The sequence below is a fragment of the Meleagris gallopavo genome, chromosome 21, assembly GCF_905368555.1.
Source record: "Meleagris gallopavo chromosome 21, MGAL_WU_HG_1.1, whole genome shotgun sequence".
Taxonomy (NCBI): domain Eukaryota; kingdom Metazoa; phylum Chordata; class Aves; order Galliformes; family Phasianidae; genus Meleagris; species Meleagris gallopavo.
This window is the reverse complement of record NC_139424.1, coordinates 5,609,776-5,629,512: the sequence shown is the minus strand read 5'-3', so window position 1 is coordinate 5,629,512 and position 19,737 is coordinate 5,609,776. Positions and strand designations below refer to the sequence as shown.

Genomic DNA, 19,737 nt, shown 5'->3' with positions numbered 1-19,737 from the left:
AGAGGACGAGAGACTGAGACAGTAAGAGAGGAAATGTTTTCTCTGCAGGGAGAAAAGCATGTGGCACAGAGGTTGAGATTTAGAGTGTAAACCATATTTATTTGTTGAACGACTTTTTGACATGACACGGTAGAGGGATAACGAACAGAACGTGTTTATCTCCTTGGAGTGCCTGCTGAGGCTGGGAGTGACTGAGTACGGGATGTTCTATCGAAAGCAGAGTGAGTTCATGAGGGTGAAGATAATCACACAACAGGGAAATGGGAAGAGATTGGGTGGGATCTCATGCAGCTGAGACACCCACGTCCAGAGGGCAAGTAAAAGTTCTCTACACCGAGTGGTGTGTGGGGAGGATGAATGCTAGAGAGCTCCTGGGAAACGATACAAAATCATATTGCGTGTTATTATAGGAAGGAGAATCCTCTTCAGTGCTTGAGTGGAGGTCCTTTAATGGCTGTGGAGGCCTTGACCTTCAGTAAGTTAGTCAAGATTTTTCCCTGAAGCAGTTCACATGTTGCTTGTATGCTTTGGCAGATTCACCTTTGGGCTCATGCATTGGTTTCCTCAGCACTGTGTCTGATGAGTGCTGGGCAGATACAGCTATTAACCTTTCACTGGGGAACAAAGATGTCATTAACTGTGAGCTGATAAGAGTAATCTATAAAGCTCTGATTAAGCACCAGAATTTATTTTTTATGAAACCTTCATGGATCTAAGCCAGAAGGCAATGTGTATTCCTGCTAGTTAGGGCAGGTAGTAAGGCTTCAGGGGAAGCAGGGGGGAGGAGTGATGATGCAGTGGCACAGCTGCACAGGGAGGTGGTGGAGTCCCCATCGCTGGAGGTGTTCCAGAACCATGGGGATGTGGCACTGAGGGCATGGTGAGGTGGGTTGGGTTTGGACTTGGGGATCTGAGAGGTCTTTTCCAACCTGAATGTTCCAGACATGTGCCAAGGAGCACCATCCACAGAATAAAACGCAGCCAGTGCATCATATCTCCACAGTACAGCATTTAGCATCTTCCATATCCACATGGATATATTTCCAGAGTCCCAGTTCAGCCTCCTGTGCTGTATGTATAAATACACCTGATAGAGTGGTAATGCTGAGGTTTCAGATGGAGGGGAGGGTGTGGTTTTAAAAGCACTTTTTGCAAAAGCCCTTTGGAAACTTCTCATGATCTAAAGCCAAACTTCAGCCAGCAGAGCTAAGAGCACAAAGTGGTTTTGCAGCATCAGGAGAGAAAGGCCTCAAAGAGGGGAAGAGCTCTTGTAATAAAGGGATATCCCCAGGGAAGGGAAAGTTCTTGCCAAGTGGTTTAGAAGCCTTGCATGTGTTATCTTCCCCAAACACAGGGACTTGATGAGGGCTTAGGTTTATTTGCCCATTCCTGCCTTTACCTTATGAGCACAATGATGAGCTGTTTTCTCTGCACTGCTCTCTCCGTCCTGCGTCCTCTTGCACTGTACCCCACCAATCCCCCTGCTTTGCATCCTCAGGAGATGCAGCCACTCTGGATGAGGATTTGGAGGGCAGCCTGTCCTCCCCAGGGCTGCTAACACCCCAGGGCTGCCCCCGGCCTCATCTCGAGGCAGGAGATGGGTCAGGTCCTGCAGGAGGGAGAGGAAGGGGCACTACTGGGATGGGGAAAACCTATGGGAGAAATTGGGCCCCATATCAAAAGGGGTCACCTGCATGTCTCTGGAGGGGATGTGGCCTCTGTCCTGGCTCTAGGTCGGCCCAATGGGAGGGGAACAGTCCAAGCCATTGTCTGACCCTGCTGAGGAGTCCCGGGAGGAGCGGCCCTGGAGGAAGCGGATGATTTTGTCGATGGTGGCTTCCTGGTACTCGTGGGACCACCTGTGTTAGGGAGAAAAATGGGAGCTGAGTTTTCCATTGAGATGCTACAAGCTGGCTCAGTGCAGCTCCTCTTTTCTCCACAGGAGATGCCTTTGGTCCTTTGGTCCCTCATGCTCTGAAATTCCTGGAATTACTCAGTTCCCCTTTGGCCTCCGCTACCTCCCTCGTTGCTTCTCCCAGCTGCCTCATGCTCTTTATCACTGTTTATGCAAGTTAAGGAGCCAACAGCTCCTTACTTACTTGATGCCATTAAATTTCAGGACAGCCCTCATGTCCTTGGGAAGTGTTTCTGGATCAGGCCACTCAAAATGATCTGTGACGGGGACAATGTTCTTTCCAGAATTCAGGGCTGTCACGATCTCCTGCAGAAACACACAAGTGCTCAGGGCATGGCCACGTCAACCCATCACCTCCTGCTCCAGCACACACCATGCTCCCTGTGTCGCATCCCTCACCTTGTGCACCCAGTCCTTGCACTCGGGGTCTGCCATGCACTTATCCAGTGCGTGGGGCGAGAGGACCAGCACGAAGTTGCGGGCGCTCAGAACGCTCTGGGTCAACTTGTCCTCAAACTTCCCTGCCTCCAGCTTCTCCACGTCGATGAACACACTGAAGCCATGCAGCTGCAGGTGGACCTTCAGCAGGCTGAGGGTAAGAAGAGAGGGCAGCAAGTGGCACAAAGTGGCACAGTGCTGGAGATGCCTGCTGCCAGCCCAGGCTGCCCAGGCTTTGGGCTCCCTGCTATGACCTCCGCCAGGACCACATGAAAAAAGTAAATCAGTGCCAGAGAGGGGAGGATGGAGGCGATGGGACAGGGAATGAGCTCCTTCACCATGCATTGAGCTCAATTCCAGCACCACAGTGCTGTCCATTGGACGTGGGACTCACCTGGCCAGCTGTGACCCCGAGCTCCTCCGGTAGCTGATAAATACATCGGTCCCATTGGATGCCGTTTGCAACGTTATAGGAGAATGAAGCGTTTCTAAGCAGAGCCAACAGCAATGAAAACAATTAAAAGTGCCCAACCAACCGCTCGCCCCAACCAACCCTCGATGCTCCCGCACCCCTTGCAGCAGAGAGGATGCGGATGCGGTGGAAGCCGGTGCTGATGTGGCAGTCCTCCTGCAGCTGCTGCTCCGTCACGCGGTGCAGGAGGTTACGGTTGATGCCACAGGTCAGCAGGTTGTAGGTGTACTGGCGGAACATGGGGTCAATGCTACCCAGCCAGTCGGCCAAGTTGCTGCGGTCGCAGGTGGAGTAGTTGGCGAAGGTTTTCAGTTCTGTCAGCTCCCGGAAAAACCTGGCAGGGCAATGAATGGAAGCATGGAGTGGGGATGGGGTGCTGCTGGTCCAGGCAGGACCTGGAGGTGTTTGATTCCATGTCTTTAGGAGAGAGCATACCAACATGTCATGGTGAAGGAAAAATGTAAATGGAGGCAAACAGCCGTGTGGCTGCAGATCCTCAGGATGCAGAGGAGCTCAGCTAAGGGAGGAGGGCTCATGTAAGTCTGTGTCCTTCTGGGTAACCTGCAGGACCCCTCTGTGGTTTCTATGCCATAGGTGGGAGCACTCCTACCTCTTTCGGGTGATGCTGGAGCCCATCCCCAGGTCCTCCTGCAGCTCCTCCTCTGTCAGCCTCAGGAGAATGTCCCCATCCACCTGGCGCTCCTGCCAAGTGAAATCTATGCTGGAAAGATCCTACCACGGAAATACAGCTCCTGCCCACAGGTGTCCCTGCCCGGCACACAGCCTTACCAGGAAGTTTGGACAGAACTTGGTGAATCCAATCTGCTGCAGCCACGTCTGCACCTCGCAGGGCTTCCAGTTGGGAACAGTGGGCAGGATGCGCCGGGGCACCTCCTCCCCTATCAGACGCAGCACCTTTTTGGCCAGGGAGGAGGTGGTGCTGCTGGTGGAGTAACAAACCACTCTCTTGAGGCTCTGCGTGGCCCCAATCTCACTGAAAACCTGTGGGCACAGTGGGAAGAGGCATCACTTGGCTTCCCCTCCTCCTGCCCACAGCCTGGGGCTGGGGCACTTAGTGAGCTCAAGGGGCACAGAGGACATCGGGACACGGTTGTGGCATCGCTGCCCTTTTGCACATCCTTCCCTCCAGCCAACCTACCTTTTACCTCTCCTTCCAACCTACCCTTTACCTGTGTTTTCTTCTGTCTGGCCTTGATGGCAGCCTCGGTGCACAGGTAGAAGGCAGCGATGCACTGCGCCTCCAGCCGTGAGCTGTCCAGCAAGGGGACCAAGCGCTGCAGGTCCTCAGCTGTCCTGCCCTGGCTGTTGTCACTGCTCCCCAGCATATCACACGCAAACTGCTCCGGATCCAGTGAGGCAATAAATGGCTCCACCAGAGCCAACGTCCCCGAGCGTTCCACCTCTTTCTCGATTTCCTTGTTGGTGGCCAGCACGGCGATGGCCAGGCAGGCGTGCAGGCGGATGAATTCATCATCTCTTGAGAACACCAATGGGAAAAGCCACTCGGCCGCCTTCTTCTTGATCATCAGGCGCTGGTTGCCCTGCCCACCATACATGGCACAGTTGGCCAAGGCCATGGCACAGTGCCGCAGCACCACGGGATCTGTCCAGCGACACCAGTAGAGGATGGCATCCAGGCCCCCGTCAGAAATGAGCTGGGAGCATGTCTCCTCAGTGTGCTTGAACATGTGCTCCAGGATGCCAGAGACGCTCTGAGCCAGCTGGGGAACATCTCGCTCCTTGGCTAGGTTCAGGATCACGCCTAGACCGATCCGGGCAATCCGGTCCCTGCAGGGAGAAGACCCCATAAGGACCCCTTGTACCACGGTGGTGTTTGCGCCATGACGGCCAGATGTTGATCCGTGGAACATAGCTGCCAGATGTGCTGCCAGCTGCAGAAATAAAAGAGCTCCAGGTGCAGGGTGAGGGGTGCACAGCCTCATGTGCTGCGCTCATCTCCTGCTCCAGGTGAGACACACATAACAATCAGCAGCACAGGGTAGGCTAATGGCAGGCTAGGAATATCACAGAATCACAGAATGGCCCGGGTTGGAAGGGACCTCAAGGATCATGAATCTCTAACCTCCCTGCCACATGCAGGGCCACCATCCTCCCCATTTAATACCAGCCCAGGCTGCCCAGGGCCCCATCCAATCTGGCCTTGAACACCTCCAGGGATGGGGGATCCACAACCTCTCTGGGCAGCTGTTCCAGCACCTCACCACTCTCACAGTAAAGAACTTCCCCCTGACATCCAACCTAAATCTTCCCTCCCTCAACTTAAAACCATTTCCCCTTGTCCTGATGCTATCTACCTTTTCAAAGAGTTGACTCCCCTCCTGTTCATAGGCTCCCTTCATCGTGCTCCAGGTGAAAACTCATTTGCCTCTAGGCCAGAGCTGGCTGCTCCCTGTGTTGCTACCAAGCTGAGGACCTGGCTAAGCAACTGCTGCCAATGTCAGCATGCAGCAAAGGGAGGTCTGGCCCTGTGCCACCAGCAGCAGCAACTTTGCAGATCAGCATAGGCAGCAGATCCCATCCTCGCCCTGTCCACATTCAGCACACACTGAGACACAGCCACTCTGCAGCCCTGTGCTCTCTTGGAAGGGGACAGCTGGATGGGGCCGTGCCCAAAGGGTGAGGAAGGGGGAAATGTTGGGCACTCTGCTGCTGGATCACGGGCACAGGGTCTAAGCCCAAGCAGTTCCAGGCTGGGGGCACCAGCACTTCTGGGAAGGCTGCAGCCACGTGACTGGTGCTGACCTTGGGTTGGATTTGGCAGCTAATGCCATGGAAAGCTCTGGAAACAAAGCCTGCGCCCTGGGCCGGCTGCCAGCCTGGCTGTGGGTGGGTGGTGACATGGGCCCCACTTATCGATGGGGCCGGGGGCCTCCAACTGTTCCTGGAGCAGCTCTGGCACTCTCCTAGCAGACAGCTGAGTGCTGCATTCTGACCGTGCCACGGAGGCCCCTGGGATTAATTCACTCTAATGGGCTTTCCCTATTTAGCTCTGCTTCTTTGTGCAGCACACAGCAAAGGCTGGGCTGTGAGTCCTCGATCTAGATACACTGCACACAGAGCTGGAGTGAGACCCTCAACTCTGGCCAGGATTTCTCAGCATGTTTCCTAAGCAATGGTTTGGGGCACCAAAACCAACCCCAACAAGCAGAGCTGCAGGAATCTGGCAGGGTTTTAGCTAAAGTGTTGAACAGTGATCACAGAATGGGGATCACCCTTCGGTGATGTGAGCGGTGCACTGGGACTGCTGGGTGGTGCTGGGTGCCACGTGTGCATGCTGGTACACATGCTGGTGCACACCCTCATGCTTCCACCCCATTGGTGATGCTGCTCCAGCACAGCCAGACACCTCTCACCTGTCCTGTGGCACAGCACATTCATCTCCAGCTTCCACAGAGCCATGAGTTGGGTGCTCCTATGGCCACCAACCTATGGCCTTCACTGGTCAGTAGCAGGAAGTCTCTGGGAAATAGCTTCATCCTCCTCCTCCTGCTACGGTTATGGTTAGTGGGCAGCTGTGTCATTCTTCCTTGGAATGTGATGCCCTGATGCAGACAAACCACCAACCACCCAAGATCTCCCAACGGGCTTCTTAGGGACACCTGGGCCGGAGTGGCTCATCGAACTTCCCAACTCCATGCCCTGTGCTGGGGCAGCAAGGTATGAACCCTGCGTGCAAGCAGGGGGGAGGCACTGGGAGCATTCAGAAACCTAAGGGGTATGAGTAGCTCCTGATGGACTCACCTGTTCTCTGCCACCAGGATCTGCTCCAGCAGCTGCCCCGCCTGGCACTTGGTCTCCAGCTCGGCCGTGTAGAGCAGGTTGAGCAGCAGGTCCAGGCCTCCCTCCAGGCGGATGGCATCACACAGTGCTTTGGCCACATCCCTGCCCAGCGTGGGCATCCCCCAAGCTTCCTCCACCAGCTGGAAGATCTCAGCGATGGCTTTCCCCATCTCAGCAGGGCCCGCAGCCTGCTTGGCGCAGGCGATGGAGCGCTGCAGTGCAGGCAGGATCCGCTCCAGAGCCGCCCGTACGTCTGAATTCACCCCGGGGGAAACCTCGCGGCGCTCCCTGGAGCCGCCTGCAGCCCAGCATCCCGCCTGGCTCACGCACTCGGGTACCGCCAACCTCTCCGCACCAGACATGGCGAAGAGCCGGCACAGCCGATGGACGGAGACGAGCAGGGTGAGCACCATCGACATCCCTTAGCGCAGCATCCTCAGCGCCCGCCCGCTGGCACCACCCGGGCAGGACACCTTTTTGGGGACGCAGGGTGGGGACCCGATGGCAGAGCCACGCTCAGCATCCCGGCTCGCCCGCAGCTGATGTCACCCAATCCAAGCGCCGCCTCTGCGAGGAGGGGCTCACACCGCTGCAGCCCCCCCTTCTGCCCAGGGCCCTCCTCTGGCACGCAGCCCCTGCCCAGCCCCGCTGTCTCCATGTCCCCCCTCCCCCTCCCCGTATGCCCCGGAGACCTCTATGGTCGTCCCTGGGGAAGGGAGCGCCGTGGTGGCCATGGCACCGCATTTTGGACGGGTTTCACATCGTGCGCTGCGCTGAGTAACTGCTGCATGGGAAATTCAGAGCAGCTCTTGGGTGGGCTCAGGATTTGCATGATAAAAGAAGGAGCAAGGCACCCTGGGCCCCTTTTATTTCCTTTTTCCAGGCCAGACGTGCTCAGGGCAGAAATGCTTTGGGAGGAGCAGCTTAAATCCTCAGCTCCAAAAACAGCTCAGCCCCAGACTTAAATCCAAGCTGATGTTGTGATGCCACAGAGCCACTTCTAATCCTCCTAGGACCAGAAGAGACGCAGGGAGGGCATCAGACAGCAGAGGAGGCAACAAGGAGGCACAGAACCAGTAAGCAGTTCCTTGATAAGTCGTTATCAGGGGTCGCGGTGCTGTGGTGCAGGATTTTTTGCTGTGAAGGGGGCAGAGTTCAAGCCCTTCCCTTGCCTTGTCCTAGAGGCTTTGTTTTGTTCTGCTTTGCTTCTTGGGAGGGTTTCAAGAGATTGGTGGGAGCTGAGAGTGGGGAGGTGGCTGGGAGCCTGGAAGCAGCGAGCAGCTCGGTCTGAGCCCATCAGTAATGGGGTTTTGGTGCTGCCCAGTCTCTGCTGCTGCCCTGGGGGTCCCCAGCCCCTCTGTCTACCCCCACTCTTGGCCAGGTGGGGATGGGATGAAGGCAGTGCAACACTCGCTTGCACCCAGGGACGGTGCCAGCCCCAACTGGGGGCAGGAGTGGGGTGAGGGGGCTGCAGGAGGACCCTGACCCATAGCCTGTTGCTCAACCAGTGCTGGAAATACCTCACTCGGCACCAGACCAGAGGTCTTCCCAGCAAGGGAGGGAGCAGCCAATGCCAGGAACTGGCTGTGCCCAGCCTGGTTTGGGGAAAGCCCACATGGCTGTCTTCTCTCCCCAAATTTTGTCACTTGGAGTGGCACTGTGGCCATCCCAGGATGGGCATACCCCAGTGGAGCTCTGCCCCAGCAGCACCCCAGCAGTATGAAACAGCCAGAGTGGGATCACCGTCACCTCGTGCACATTTGCTCCTTGCCCCCGATTAAATAACCGTCCTGCAGTTATCAGGAGCTGCTGAAAGAGCTGAGTTGACATTAATTAGTAACTGAAAAGCTTGGTCAGAAAGGGAACGAGAGGAGCAAACTACACAGGCTTTTGTTTGCCTACTGTAGCGAAAGTGCGCAGCGCTTCCCTCTCCCTGCGGCTGCTCACCCTCAACCCCACTCCTTGGGCTGCAGCCCCATACCCTGCCTGCATCCTTCAGCTCTCCCTTCCTGCTGCCAGGCTTCCTGCAATCCCCAAACCCTCTGACATGAGCACATGCACAGAGCTTTTCCCCAGTCACGATGTGGGCTGAGAAGGGAGGAGAGCAGGAGGGAGAGCGCTGCCCATCATCCCATGCACTGACCTTGCCCTGTTTGTTTTCTCCGGGGCAGGCTGAGCAAACAGTGGATGCTGGGGCCCCAGCTCTGCATCCTGCTCAGTCACAGTAGGGCTGCGCTGCCGGCTGCCCACCATGAGGCTGCTGCTGCTTGTCCTGGTGCTGGCCCTGCTTGCCCCAACTCGTGCTGCTGAAGGTGAGCCCCAATCCTGCCCTGCTCACTGCCATGGGAATGGGGTGATGGTATGGATATCCTGGGTAAATCCTTGCTGCTGGGTCATGCAGCTTGTTGCATGGGGGGGAGCGGGGAGAAGTGCCACCCGACTGCCCATGGAGAGGTTGGGGATGTCGTCATGTTTGCCTTCACCCCACTGAGCTCCCTCTGTGCTCTTGCAGACTCCTGTGAAGGTCGCTGCGATGAGGGTTTCAACGCCTTGAAGAAGTGCCAGTGTGACAACCTCTGCAACTACTACCAGAGCTGCTGCAGTGACTATTCCACCGTCTGCAAAGCCAAAGGTACCAGCCCTGCTGCCATCCATGCCCCCTGCCACCGGCCTCGGTGGCTTCAGGGTTCCCAACAGTGTCCTGTGTCCATGGGGCAATGGCAGGACTGGGGTTTGGCACTGGAGTGCTGCAGAGCTCAGTACTTTGGGAAGACCCATACCCAATGTGGGGACACCTGGGGATCTGTGACCAACCTGTCCCCTCTGCAGTGATCCAGGGAGATGTCTTTGCCGTTACTTTAAAGCCCATAGACTCATTAAGGTTGGAAAAGACCTCTAGGATGGACAGGGCCAACCACCAACCCTTCCCCACCATGCCTGCTCATAGAGTCATGAAGGACAAAATCCCATGACACATCCCATCACGCTCAGTGCCCTGGGAGGACCCATAGCTGGCATGGGGACACCGGGGGCTCTGCAACCAACCTGTCCCCTCCACAGTGACACGAGGAGATGTCTTCGCCTTGCCGGAGGATGATTACCTCGACTACGACCTCCCCATTGACACTGGCACAGAAGGGCCCACAGGGGCACCAGCACCCACAGAACACCCCACAGAACCGCACACGTTCCCGTTACCGACACGGGAGACCGACACGGCCACTGAGGAGACACCAGTAGAGACAGAGGTGCCCACGCTCCACCCCACCACCACCACCACCACCACTACGTCCGAGGGGACCAGGAACCCGAGCTTGGAGGATGAGCCTGAGAAGCTGTGCAGCAGGAAACCTTTCAATGCCTTCACCGACCTGAAGAATGGCTCCCTTTATGCTTTCCGAGGTACCCACAGCCCTTTTTTTGGCAGCTCGATGTTTCCCTTGCCACCTGGTACTGTCACTCAGCTCCCACCTCCCTCTTCCTCTCTCTTCCCAGGGAAATACTTCTATGAGTTGGATGAGTCCAGCGTGCGTCCCGGCTACCCCAAGCTCATCAGTGATGTCTGGGGCATTGAGGGCCCCATTGACGCAGCCTTCACACGCATCAACTGCCAGGGCAAGACGTATCTCTTCAAGGTGGGCAGAGCTCTCCTGGTCACAGCACCCACCTCCCCTTTCCCCACCCTGGGACCTTCCGCATACACATGGTGGCTTCCGGATGTCCCCACATACGGTCATCCCCAGCACAAACGTATCCACATACCTCTGGATGTCCCCAAATCCCCATGGCCATGTCCAGCACACCCCTACCCAGTGTCACCTTGCCAACTCGCCTGCTCCTCCCCAGGGCAACAAGTACTGGCGCTTTGATGATGGAGCCCTGGAGCCCGGGTACCCACGCGACATCTCCGAGGGCTTTGAGGGTATCCCCAATGACATCGACGCTGCCTTTGCCCTCCCAGCGCACAGCTACCACGGCAATGAGCGAGTCTACTTCTTCAAGGGTAACACAGCCAGCCCTCCTGATCCCCATGGAGGCTATAGGCAGGATGCTGCTCCCCCAGCTGCTGCTCAGCCCGAGTACCACAGTGATACCCCATATCCTTCCTCTAGGCAAGTACTATTGGTCCTACGACTTCGCCCATCAGCCCACGCAGGCCGAGTGCGATAAGTCCTCTCCCTCCACCGTGTTCAACCACTACGCCTTCATGAATCGTGACAGCTGGGAGGACATTTTCTTTTCCCTCTTTGGTAGTAGGATGGGTAAGTGCTGGGACATTGAGTCCAACCGCCAATCCCTCCCAACCGTGCCCATTCACAGAATCATAGGTAGAATCTTTAATTTCGGAATAGACCTCCAAGACCATCGAGTCCAATGGTCAACCCCTCCCCGCCATGCCCGCTCATACAACCATAGACTCAAGGTTGGAAAAGACCTCTAAGATCATTGAGTCCAAACACCAGCCCATCCCCACCACATCCACTCATAGAGACATTACGTTTGGGCAAGATCCCAACACAGATCCCATCCCACCAGGGATCTTTGGAGCATCCCTGTGCCACGGGGCAGGCACTGGGGGCTGTCTGTGGGGCAGATGCTGGTGCCCACGTGTTGCTGCCCTCTAACTCATGCTTTCTGGCAGTTGGGGCGAGCAGCCCACGGCTCATCAGCAGGGACTGGCGGGGGGTGCCCAACCAACTGGACGCTGCCATGGCCGGCAGGATCTACGTGTCATCCCGGCAGCCCCGCAGGAGGAATTCCCGTCGCCACCGCAAGAGGTACAGGAACCATCGCACTCTGAATTTGGGTTTCTGGGGCTGGCTGAACAACGACTCCGAATCTACTGACACCGAAAGCGACTGGCTGTCAGGATCGCAGTGTGAGACCCTACAGAGTGTCTACTTCTTTGTAGGCGGTGAGTCTGGGGGAGAGTTGCCCCTTCAGGCTGGGGATGCTTTGGGACAGCGTGGGGCTGGCAGCGAGGTCTGACAGCTCCTTCTGTCCCCCCCAGACAAGTATTACCGTGTCAACCTGCGCACCAAGCGCGTGGATCTGGTGCAGCCCCGCTACCCGCGCTCCATCGCGCAGTACTGGCTGGACTGCCCACAGCCCGATGAGGAGAGCACCTGAACAGGGCCCACCACGGCCACCAGCAGCACGGCACCTAGCTAGACCCAAATAAACCACCAGCGCCGTGTCCGTCTGTCTGTCCATCAGGGCAAGGTCTGTGTGTTGTGCAGTCGCTGTAGCACGCCGTTGTCCCCAAAGTGTCCCTATCACGGTGTGAGTGCAGCACTCAGATTAGTTCCTCCAGCCACTCCGAGGTCTCTTCCCACTGCAGCACAGGGATGGCTCCAGCAGCTGCAAGGCAGGAGCAGTGGGGTCAGGTCTGCAGTGTGCTGGGGTCGGGCTTGCAGCCCCACAGAGCCTGACCCCACCTCTGGGCTCTGGTGGTCCTGGCCACGGTGGGGCTGAAGGGACGACCCTTCCCTCGGTGCCTGCTGTCTCCTGGCTATCCTGTGGCACTGCGTGCTGCCTCAGTGAGCTCCAGCTCCTCCTGTTGTGAGGATGCATGAGCGAAATCCCCACCTCCCCACAAGTCTGGGACTTTTTTTTCCTTGCTCTCAGCTCTCACCGCTTTCCCTTCTGCAGCCAACAGCTGGGCACGATGCCATCATCCTGGGCAGGCAGCGGGAGGTTGGCACTTCCCTTGTTGGGGACAGGCAGTACATGGGAGCCAAGCAGAGCCATCAGGTTGCCCCCACACCCTGTCACCCTCTGCAGTGAGACTGACCCTACCTGGGATACAATGGCATTGGTGCAGCACTGGGGGCAGCTGGAGGCAGGAGGCAGCTTCTGCAAGAGGCAGAGGGCACTGGGTGTTGGCACACTGTCACCATGCGTCATGCATGGGATCATCAGGAACTCACCGGCAGCCGATGTGTAGAGGTGGGCATCATGTTGGAGTGCTGGGGCCATGAGGGGTGGCTGAGTGGGATGTGGATGCTCCGGTGTGGGACCTGGCTGCAGGATGGGATGGTCGGGATGCCACCACTGCTGGGGCCTGGGGGCAGCTGGGGCTGCCTGGAGAGCAAAGGGAAAAGAGCAGGGCAGCAGAAACCTCTCTGAACCCCACAGCCCTGAGAGAGGCATCCACACAATGGCTGCTGGAGACCCTCTGCTCATGGGTTCCGTGTGTCCCGAGGGACCCCCATACCTGAGCTGCTCATTTTCCACCACAAAGTCCCGCAGGAGGCCGTAGAGGCTGGGCCAAGCTGGAGCTCCCTCTGCCGCGACCTGCCCTTCAAGGGGGGGGCAGTGCAGCCCCCCAAGGCTGTACCTGCCCACCCAACCAGGCCATGCCCCTGGCACCTCCCTGCTCCTGGGCAGGCTGAGCTGCTGCCGCAGGGAGAGGTTCTCCAGCTTCAGTGACTGAATCTCCTCCTCTAAGGTTTGCAGCAGCTTCTCCCGAGGCACCTGGAGCACCAGGAGATGGCTCAGGGTGGGGGTTCCACGGTGGGGGCTTAGCATCCCACCCCTTCCCACAGCCTACCCTGTTGGCCATGGGTCTGGTGGTGACCTTGCGGGCTCTGCTGGCATAGTGCAGTGTGCTCAGTGTCTCTGAGAGGCAGCGCGAGGACGGGGAGACGCAGGCGACCTGCCAATGAGTTGAGCCACTCTGTCCCCATTCAGCCTTCCCCTCTGTGGGCCTCCCTAGCTCCATGCACCTCCTCCCATACCATCAGTGTGATCCCTGAGCCGTCCAGTGAGCGGGCCAGCAGCCGGGTGAGCTTGCTGTCCCGGTAGGGGATGTGCATCCGCTTCCCTCGAGGCTTGGCCAGCAGGGAGATGCAGTGTCCTACAGGAAAAATGAACTGCAGAGCATGCAGTGGGGTGGCAGTTGGGTTCCGCAGCCCACAGGGTCCCTCAGCTCTTACCCAGAGCCAGGAGGCTGCGGTTGATGTTGTTGGCCTCTACGGAGAGCTCCCCGCTGGAGCCGGTGTCCTTCACCCGCTCACTGCCGGCCAGGTCCACAAAGCACAACGTGCCCTGCTTGCTGGTGCCAGGCTGGGGGGGCACATTGTGGATGATGATGCTGTCCTGCATCCCACCCATCCCTCCCTCGTTGTGTAACCTCCTGAGTTTGGGATGCGGTCCGTGCCGCTCTCCCCAGCACCATCAAAGCATCCTTGGGGAGGAGGAAGCAGCCCCAACCTCGGGGCTGGAGGACCCCCCCAGACCCCAATCCCCCATCCCTCCCCATGTCCCCACAGCAGGGGAAAGGCTCACTGCTCGGTTGTGGATGTGGATGGTCAGGATGGCGTGGCTGCGGCTCGAGTGCCCATTGAGGGCGTGCGCAGAGGTCCGTCGCCTTTGGGAACCTGCTGGAACAGAAAGCTGCAGGGGGACCTGGCGAGTACCTCCCATGCATACCCCAGCTCCACAGCCCAGCACCTTGCAGGAGCAGCTCAGTGACAGCCTCTAGGCTCTCAAAGTCCACGCTGAGTTGGTTTTCTACGTAGAAACCACGAGTTTTGCTCCAGCGCAGGGGTAAGGTGCGTGGCGGCCCCGCACTCAGCAGATCCCTCACCTTGGGGGTGGTGGCAGAGGAGTCAGGAGATGTCAGCAGGGCTGGCACTGGGTGGGTGGCTGCTCACCTGCTCGTTGTAGATCTCCAGGTAGGAGGCACTGAGCGCCAGGCCGGTGCCACGGCTCTGCTCCAAGAGGCAGGAGAAGGACCGCTGCATCAGCCCCAGCAGCCCTGGGGCATCACTCTGAGGAGATGCCACAAGGTCAACGGATCACACACCACATCAGCACCTGCTGCCTGTCCTATTACTGGGCGCCAGCGTGGTACCTGTCCCAGAGGGCCCATCAGGGTGTAGGTTTTCCCCGAGCCTGTCTGTCCGTAGGCGAAAACAGTGCAGGAGAAACTGGGGGAGATGCTGAGTCTCAGGCATGGGCCCAGGCCGTGGCAGAGGGATGCCACCTCTCGGCACTGTCCGGGCAATGCAGACATCCTGGTGCCGTCTGGATGTAGGGTGGGGGGCATATGGGGGGCTCACCCTTCCACTGCCAGCTCCACCAGCTGCTGCATGCCGCTGCCCTCAAAGACGGCCTCCTGTGAGGCACCCCCATCAAAAACGGCACTGAAGGTGAAGGTGGCATCGTGCCTGGCTGCACTCACCTGGGCACGGGGACGGCGGTGGCTCAGGAGGGGGTCGCAACCCCTGGCCCCACCGTGGGGAGGTGGCACTTACATGGACGATGCCATTGCCCAGGCTGTGCACCGCGTGCCGGTCACCTCGACGTGTCTCTGTGCAGGTTAGTGGTCGGACCCTGATTGGGGGGGACACACAGAGGTGGCTACATGGGGATCCTCGGGGATCCCACTGTGATACTTCCCTGGGGAACAGGTGACACTGACCTCAGCACCACTCTCAGGCGTGTTTCTCTGCCTTCCTGCTCCTCGCCGGGGCTCCTGGGGGGAACAAGGGGCAGTGGGGTGGAGGAGGCACCCCTGGGAGGGGGACCTGAACATGCACTTTCCTCCTGCCCCACTGTGCCCCAGCAGCTGGTAGGGGGTGATGTCCTGCCATGTCCCCGTGCAGGGACCCCCCCGTCCTTTCTTCCCTGACCTTTTTGCAGTGGCTTTATCAGAGGTGGCTGCTCAGGCCCTGGGCTCAGCCCCTTCCATTTCCCCCAGACTTACAGTCGCAGTTGGCTCCGTGGGAGCATTTTAGGCCGTGTTCCTGCTTGGGGCCTCCAGCCCCGCTCCTTTTCTGCCTCCATTCTCCCTCAGCACCCCTCGCTCAGGGCGGCAGCAGTGCCTGCTCAGCCCCAGTGGGATCCACCAGCAGCCAGCTCTGTCTGCCCCACACAACCGGTACCACCGCTCCGGTTAAACATTGACTGGTGCCAGCCCTGCAGGAGGGTGGCATGGGGGGGGGTGAGGCTGGGGGGCAGGCGACGGGTGCTGCGTGGGATCACTTCACATCAGGAGGGATGGAGAAGGTCTCAGCATCAACTGCATTTCCCAACTTAGTGACACTGGATCCCTGAGCCTCCTTCATGGCTGGAGGCCCTATGGATCCGATGGGGGAAGGGCTTTGGGAGCCGTCGGGTCGCCCAGTATCTGGGTAAACTGGTGCTGGGAAAGCAGCTCCTGGAGCTGTCGGCTTGTCGGTACAGGGAACTGCTGGGATTATGTGACACTGAGGGCACCACGACGCCCCCGGGATGCTGCCGTCGGAGGGCACCAATTGGGACCGGCCGCAGGGAGTCGCCGGGGGGAAAGGCAGGGAGGGGGGAATCGGTGAGCACCGCCCGCTCGGGGCGTTCCCAGCCCACCGGGAGGGGATAAAAGCCAGGCTGGGAGCGGGGCCGGGGGAGCCGGGCAAGATGAGCGCAGCCCCAGACACCTCCCGCGCCCCACAGCCGCTGCTCCGCTTCCCCGACGGGGCGGGCGGTCCTGCGGCGGGGACAGAGAACCGAGCTCCGGGGTCCTTCCCCTGCCCGGGGGGACCAAGGAAGAGGCGGCGGACCACGTTCAGCAGGGGGCAGCTGTCAGAACTGGAGAGAGCTTTCGCCGCTGTGCCCTATCCGGACATCGCCACCCGAGAACGCCTTGCTGAGCTCACGCAGCTGCCTGAGGCCAAGATCCAGGTGAGCAGGGCTGGGACCCCCAAGACCCTCCAACCTCCCTCCATCCTTCCCGAGGTCCCCATCGTGTATGCCCTCCCCGTTTAATTGTTCCCATTGTCTCACGGTTCCCCCCATTCCCTGGTCCAGGTCTGGTTCCAGAACCGCCGTGCTCGGAGGATCCGCAGCGCCAAACCGGAGCCACCACTGTCACCACCACCAGGGGAACAGGATCCGCCCGTGGTGACCCCCGAAAGCACCATCCCGGTCCCCACGCTGCCACCATTGAGAGCCCACAGCCCCGCATGGGGCCTCCCCACCTCTCTGGGCTCTATCTCTGACCTTATCTACAGTGCAGCCATCACCAATCTGGGCGAGCCGTAAGCGGGGTGCTCTGGGGCTTAATGCCCTGACTTCATTAGGGTGTGGAATTACTGCTGGGCCCGGCGGTCCCTACAATGCCATCCAATATCCTAAATGCTGGTGCAGCCGTGACGGGGCCAGCTCCCAATCAGCCCCCCTAATACCAACTAATCTTTTGGAAAAATACCTTAATCTGAGGCAGGATCCGCGGATGATTGTGGCGTGGCCGCCCCTAATCCTCAGGCACGTTTGCAGGTGCCGGCAGATTTCCCCGTATCAGATATTAAAGTGTGTTCACAGAGGGGCTTAGCTGCCATCAGAGCATTAATCACCGTGTCCAGCTCTGGCACAGTGCCCACCCAGCAGGTATCTGGATCCCCGAGGCCCAGCAGAGCCCCCTCCCCACTGCATGGCCATGGGGGCACTCGGCGAGTTCCGCTCTCTGCTCCATGGCATCCGAGAAGCCCCCAGGCTCCTTTTGGAGCTGCCTTCCCTCCTCAGCCAGAGAAAATGGGTTTGGTATGAGCTGTGCTGGAAGCCAGGTGCCAACTCCAACATGGTCGCACCAGGTGTTGTCATCCTGCACAGATCTGTGTGGAAGGCAACCGTGATCATGTACTGTCAAGCTGACAATGAGTGAGTACTGCTCTTCCTAAAACAGGCAGGGGACCAGGTGGGAGCAGGAAGAACAAGCTAAGCAAAAGCCCTGGTTTCCACAGGAGACAGCAGGATATGAGATGCAGAGGGAGAGGGAAGATTCATGGCTGGCTGTGATGTCTTTTAGAGGTCAGGTTAGCGCGCTGCATGGCAGGAAGGAGGTTGAAAACTGTTACTTAATTCTGTAATAAAAAGACAGAAACTTTACAGAGTAACCGAGACAGCAACAGCTTGTAACCTTCTCTGTGCTGGGGTGGTAACATCCACTAGACGACAGTCCAGAGATAAGATGCCCCAAACAAATGACTCGTGCAGCGGGCAAAAGCCTTCAGCAGGAGCCTCAATTTAAGGGGATGTGTGTGGTTATAGTTTCCCAAGGTCTCCTTCAATCGTGCGCACCATCACATACAGTTCAGCCAAGCCAACCACCGAGGCCACAATGACTGCTGACAGGACACGCTGTGAGTACAAAAAGAAAGAAAAGTGACAGTTTGTGTGTGGTCGAGCTGCTGCCTGGTGCTGGGCAGCATCTGCTGCTCCCGCCAAGAGGTTCTGAGCTGGTTCTGAGGCTGTGGCCACTCACCGCCGCTGTCTCCACAAAGACATACTGGCTGCCCAGGTATGTGCAGGCAAACGCAGCCACCACGGTGACAAAGAAGTTGAATATGGTGATGACTACAGCTTTAACAGAGCGAACTGGAGAGAAACGGGAGAGAGGAGGGATTGGTGAGGGGCAAGCTGTAATCCTGCTGGCTGAATCTGCCGGTGACTGCCTCAGCTGGGCTACAGGAATGCTTGAAAATTCACACGTTTTACGCCTCTAGAAATACTTTTAAGAACTACAAACTGGCTGCTCCTTTACTGGAGGAATACTTTGAGCATTAGCACCTTCCAGGGAGATGCTGTTGCTCAGAGAGGGAAGGGCTGGCTGAGGCCAACCACTAGAGATGCGATGGTTCCTGTGCCCAACTTCTCTGCTGTTGGTACATACCATCAGGTGTCAGCAAGACAAACAGCCACTCACCTTGCCTCCCGAATTCAGCTAATGTCCCATGGTTATCCTAAAAGAAGGGATTAAAACAACTTGTGTTCCACTGTATTTTAACATTATTTGCAGAATAAAAGCAATAGCAAAACCCTGTCCAGTTTCTAAGACCTGCTGAGAACTCTGGACAGCTTCTGCTGGGCCTTGGCAGCTGTCGGATGGGTTGCAGGGGAGCAGCAATTCCACAGGGCCCACATTTTTCTAGATTTATGCTTGCGGTCTGATTCATTGACAATGAGAAGGGTAATTTCTAATCAAAGCATTTCTTGGGGTTTAAGCATGTTCTCAGATGGAGATTTGTATTTAACAGACCTTAGAGGGTCTCACCTTGAATTGTGATGGGATAGCAGGCAATGCCCACATACACATGGGAGCATCCTGAACTAAAAAAACCAGACTCAAACAAGAGATTGACAGAGCATTAGCTTCTGCTCTTCATGTGAGTATCAGCTTGAACTGATGTGTAATACCAACCTGGCAGCCTGGCTACTTTATTAGTTTGCCCCTAAGATAGAGATGGATTTTCTTCCAACCTCCCCCCAGTTTTGCCTCAGGAGCACTGAAGGCACAGTGTTCACAGAATCACAGAACATCCTGAGTTGGAAGGGATCCATAATGATCATCAAATCCAACACAGAGAGAGCTGTCCAGATGCTTCTTGAACTCCAGCAGCTCAGTTCCATGTCTGCTACCCTAGGGAGCTTGTTCCAGTGCCCCAACACTCTTTGGTGAAGAACCTTTTCCCACTATTCAACCTGAACCTCCTCTGCAATTGGACATGCTAGGGGGGTTGGACATCCCTAGGTGGGAATTCTCCCTCCAGGCCCCTCACCTGCCTGGTGACGTTGCGGGTCATCCGCCGGTACTCCTCATTAGCCAGCTTGGCCTTTATCTGCTCCAGCCTGGCCACCAGCTCGGGGTTCTGGGGAAGGCCGCAATCACCATGAGGGCCACGGGAGGTGGTGGCAGCTCCCAGCCCTTCCCCAGCCCTCACCTACCCGCGGCTGCACCGGCACCTCGGGCAGGGCGATGTCGCTATCTCTCAGGAGCTCGTGGAGGAACAGCGGGGATTCTGCGGAGGGCAGAACGGGGCGGTTAACGGCAGCGCGGTGCGGCGAGGCGCGGCCCGCTAGGCCTCGCACGGCCTACCTGCTTCCCGCAGCCCGCTGTGCAGCCTCCGCAGCAAACTGAAGGGCACCAGGGAGCCTTTAGAAGCCACGGCCTCCCGCAGCTCGTCCCGCAGCGCGGGGGGAAGTCCGGACAGCTCCTCGCTTTCCACCGCCCGCCTCAGCCGCGCTCCGGCCCGAATCATCGACGCCATCTTGCCCAGCTGGTCGCCTAGGCGACGCGAAACACCATAGAGCTCCGACGTGCCGGCGGGCT

The 19,737-nt window shown here is 57.9% G+C and overlaps 5 protein-coding genes across 6 annotated transcripts; 2 read left to right on the top strand and 3 right to left on the bottom strand.

Annotated features, from left to right (window-relative positions):
- Positions 1-78: 78 nt before the first annotated feature.
- On the bottom strand, positions 79-7,271 carry SARM1 (sterile alpha and TIR motif containing 1). Of its 2 annotated transcripts, none has more exons than XM_003211756.5 (9): positions 6,609-7,271; positions 4,016-4,634; positions 3,615-3,827; positions 3,436-3,527; positions 2,924-3,159; positions 2,748-2,841; positions 2,315-2,504; positions 2,100-2,221; positions 79-1,859 (listed from the first exon to the last, which is right to left on the bottom strand). In XM_003211756.5, exons 1-9 carry the CDS (start codon positions 7,064-7,066, stop codon positions 1,730-1,732), a joined length of 2,154 nt encoding a protein of 717 aa, XP_003211804.3. In that variant the 5' UTR covers positions 7,067-7,271; the 3' UTR covers positions 79-1,729. The 2 variants fall into 2 exon arrangements, with proteins under 2 accessions (XP_003211804.3, XP_085096639.1); XM_085240513.1 differs by lacking the exon at positions 6,609-7,271 and adding an exon at positions 5,162-5,616.
- Positions 7,272-8,799: 1,528 nt separating this feature from the next.
- On the top strand, positions 8,800-11,858 carry VTN (vitronectin). Its single transcript, XM_031556394.2, has 8 exons — positions 8,800-8,959; positions 9,160-9,279; positions 9,708-10,049; positions 10,143-10,282; positions 10,494-10,650; positions 10,760-10,909; positions 11,290-11,562; positions 11,659-11,858. Exons 1-8 carry the CDS (start codon positions 8,899-8,901, stop codon positions 11,775-11,777), a joined length of 1,362 nt encoding a protein of 453 aa, XP_031412254.1. The 5' UTR covers positions 8,800-8,898; the 3' UTR covers positions 11,778-11,858.
- On the bottom strand, positions 10,970-15,712 carry KIF12 (kinesin family member 12). Its single transcript, XM_085240520.1, is given in 17 exon segments — positions 10,970-12,008; positions 12,086-12,204; positions 12,283-12,356; positions 12,447-12,503; positions 12,578-12,731; positions 12,865-13,124; positions 13,201-13,305; positions 13,388-13,506; positions 13,586-13,715; positions 13,938-14,029; positions 14,103-14,238; positions 14,306-14,422; positions 14,506-14,581; positions 14,714-14,854; positions 14,856-14,987; positions 15,076-15,129; positions 15,361-15,712. Coding segments are annotated over 17 exon segments (1,911 nt in total). The 5' UTR covers positions 15,441-15,712; the 3' UTR covers positions 10,970-11,943.
- A 160-nt stretch (positions 15,713-15,872) lies between these two features.
- SEBOX (SEBOX homeobox) lies at positions 15,873-18,450 on the top strand. The gene is made up of 2 exons (XM_003211770.5): positions 15,873-16,313; positions 16,440-18,450. The coding sequence occupies exons 1-2, from the start codon at positions 15,888-15,890 to the stop codon at positions 16,671-16,673; spliced, it is 660 nt and encodes a 219-aa protein (XP_003211818.2). The 5' UTR covers positions 15,873-15,887; the 3' UTR covers positions 16,674-18,450.
- On the bottom strand, positions 17,477-19,732 carry VMA12 (vacuolar ATPase assembly factor VMA12). The gene is made up of 6 exons (XM_003211769.5): positions 19,504-19,732; positions 19,353-19,426; positions 19,187-19,276; positions 18,334-18,370; positions 17,893-18,005; positions 17,477-17,768 (listed from the first exon to the last, which is right to left on the bottom strand). The coding sequence occupies exons 1-6, from the start codon at positions 19,673-19,675 to the stop codon at positions 17,673-17,675; spliced, it is 582 nt and encodes a 193-aa protein (XP_003211817.3). The 5' UTR covers positions 19,676-19,732; the 3' UTR covers positions 17,477-17,672.
- Positions 19,733-19,737: the final 5 nt, after the last annotated feature.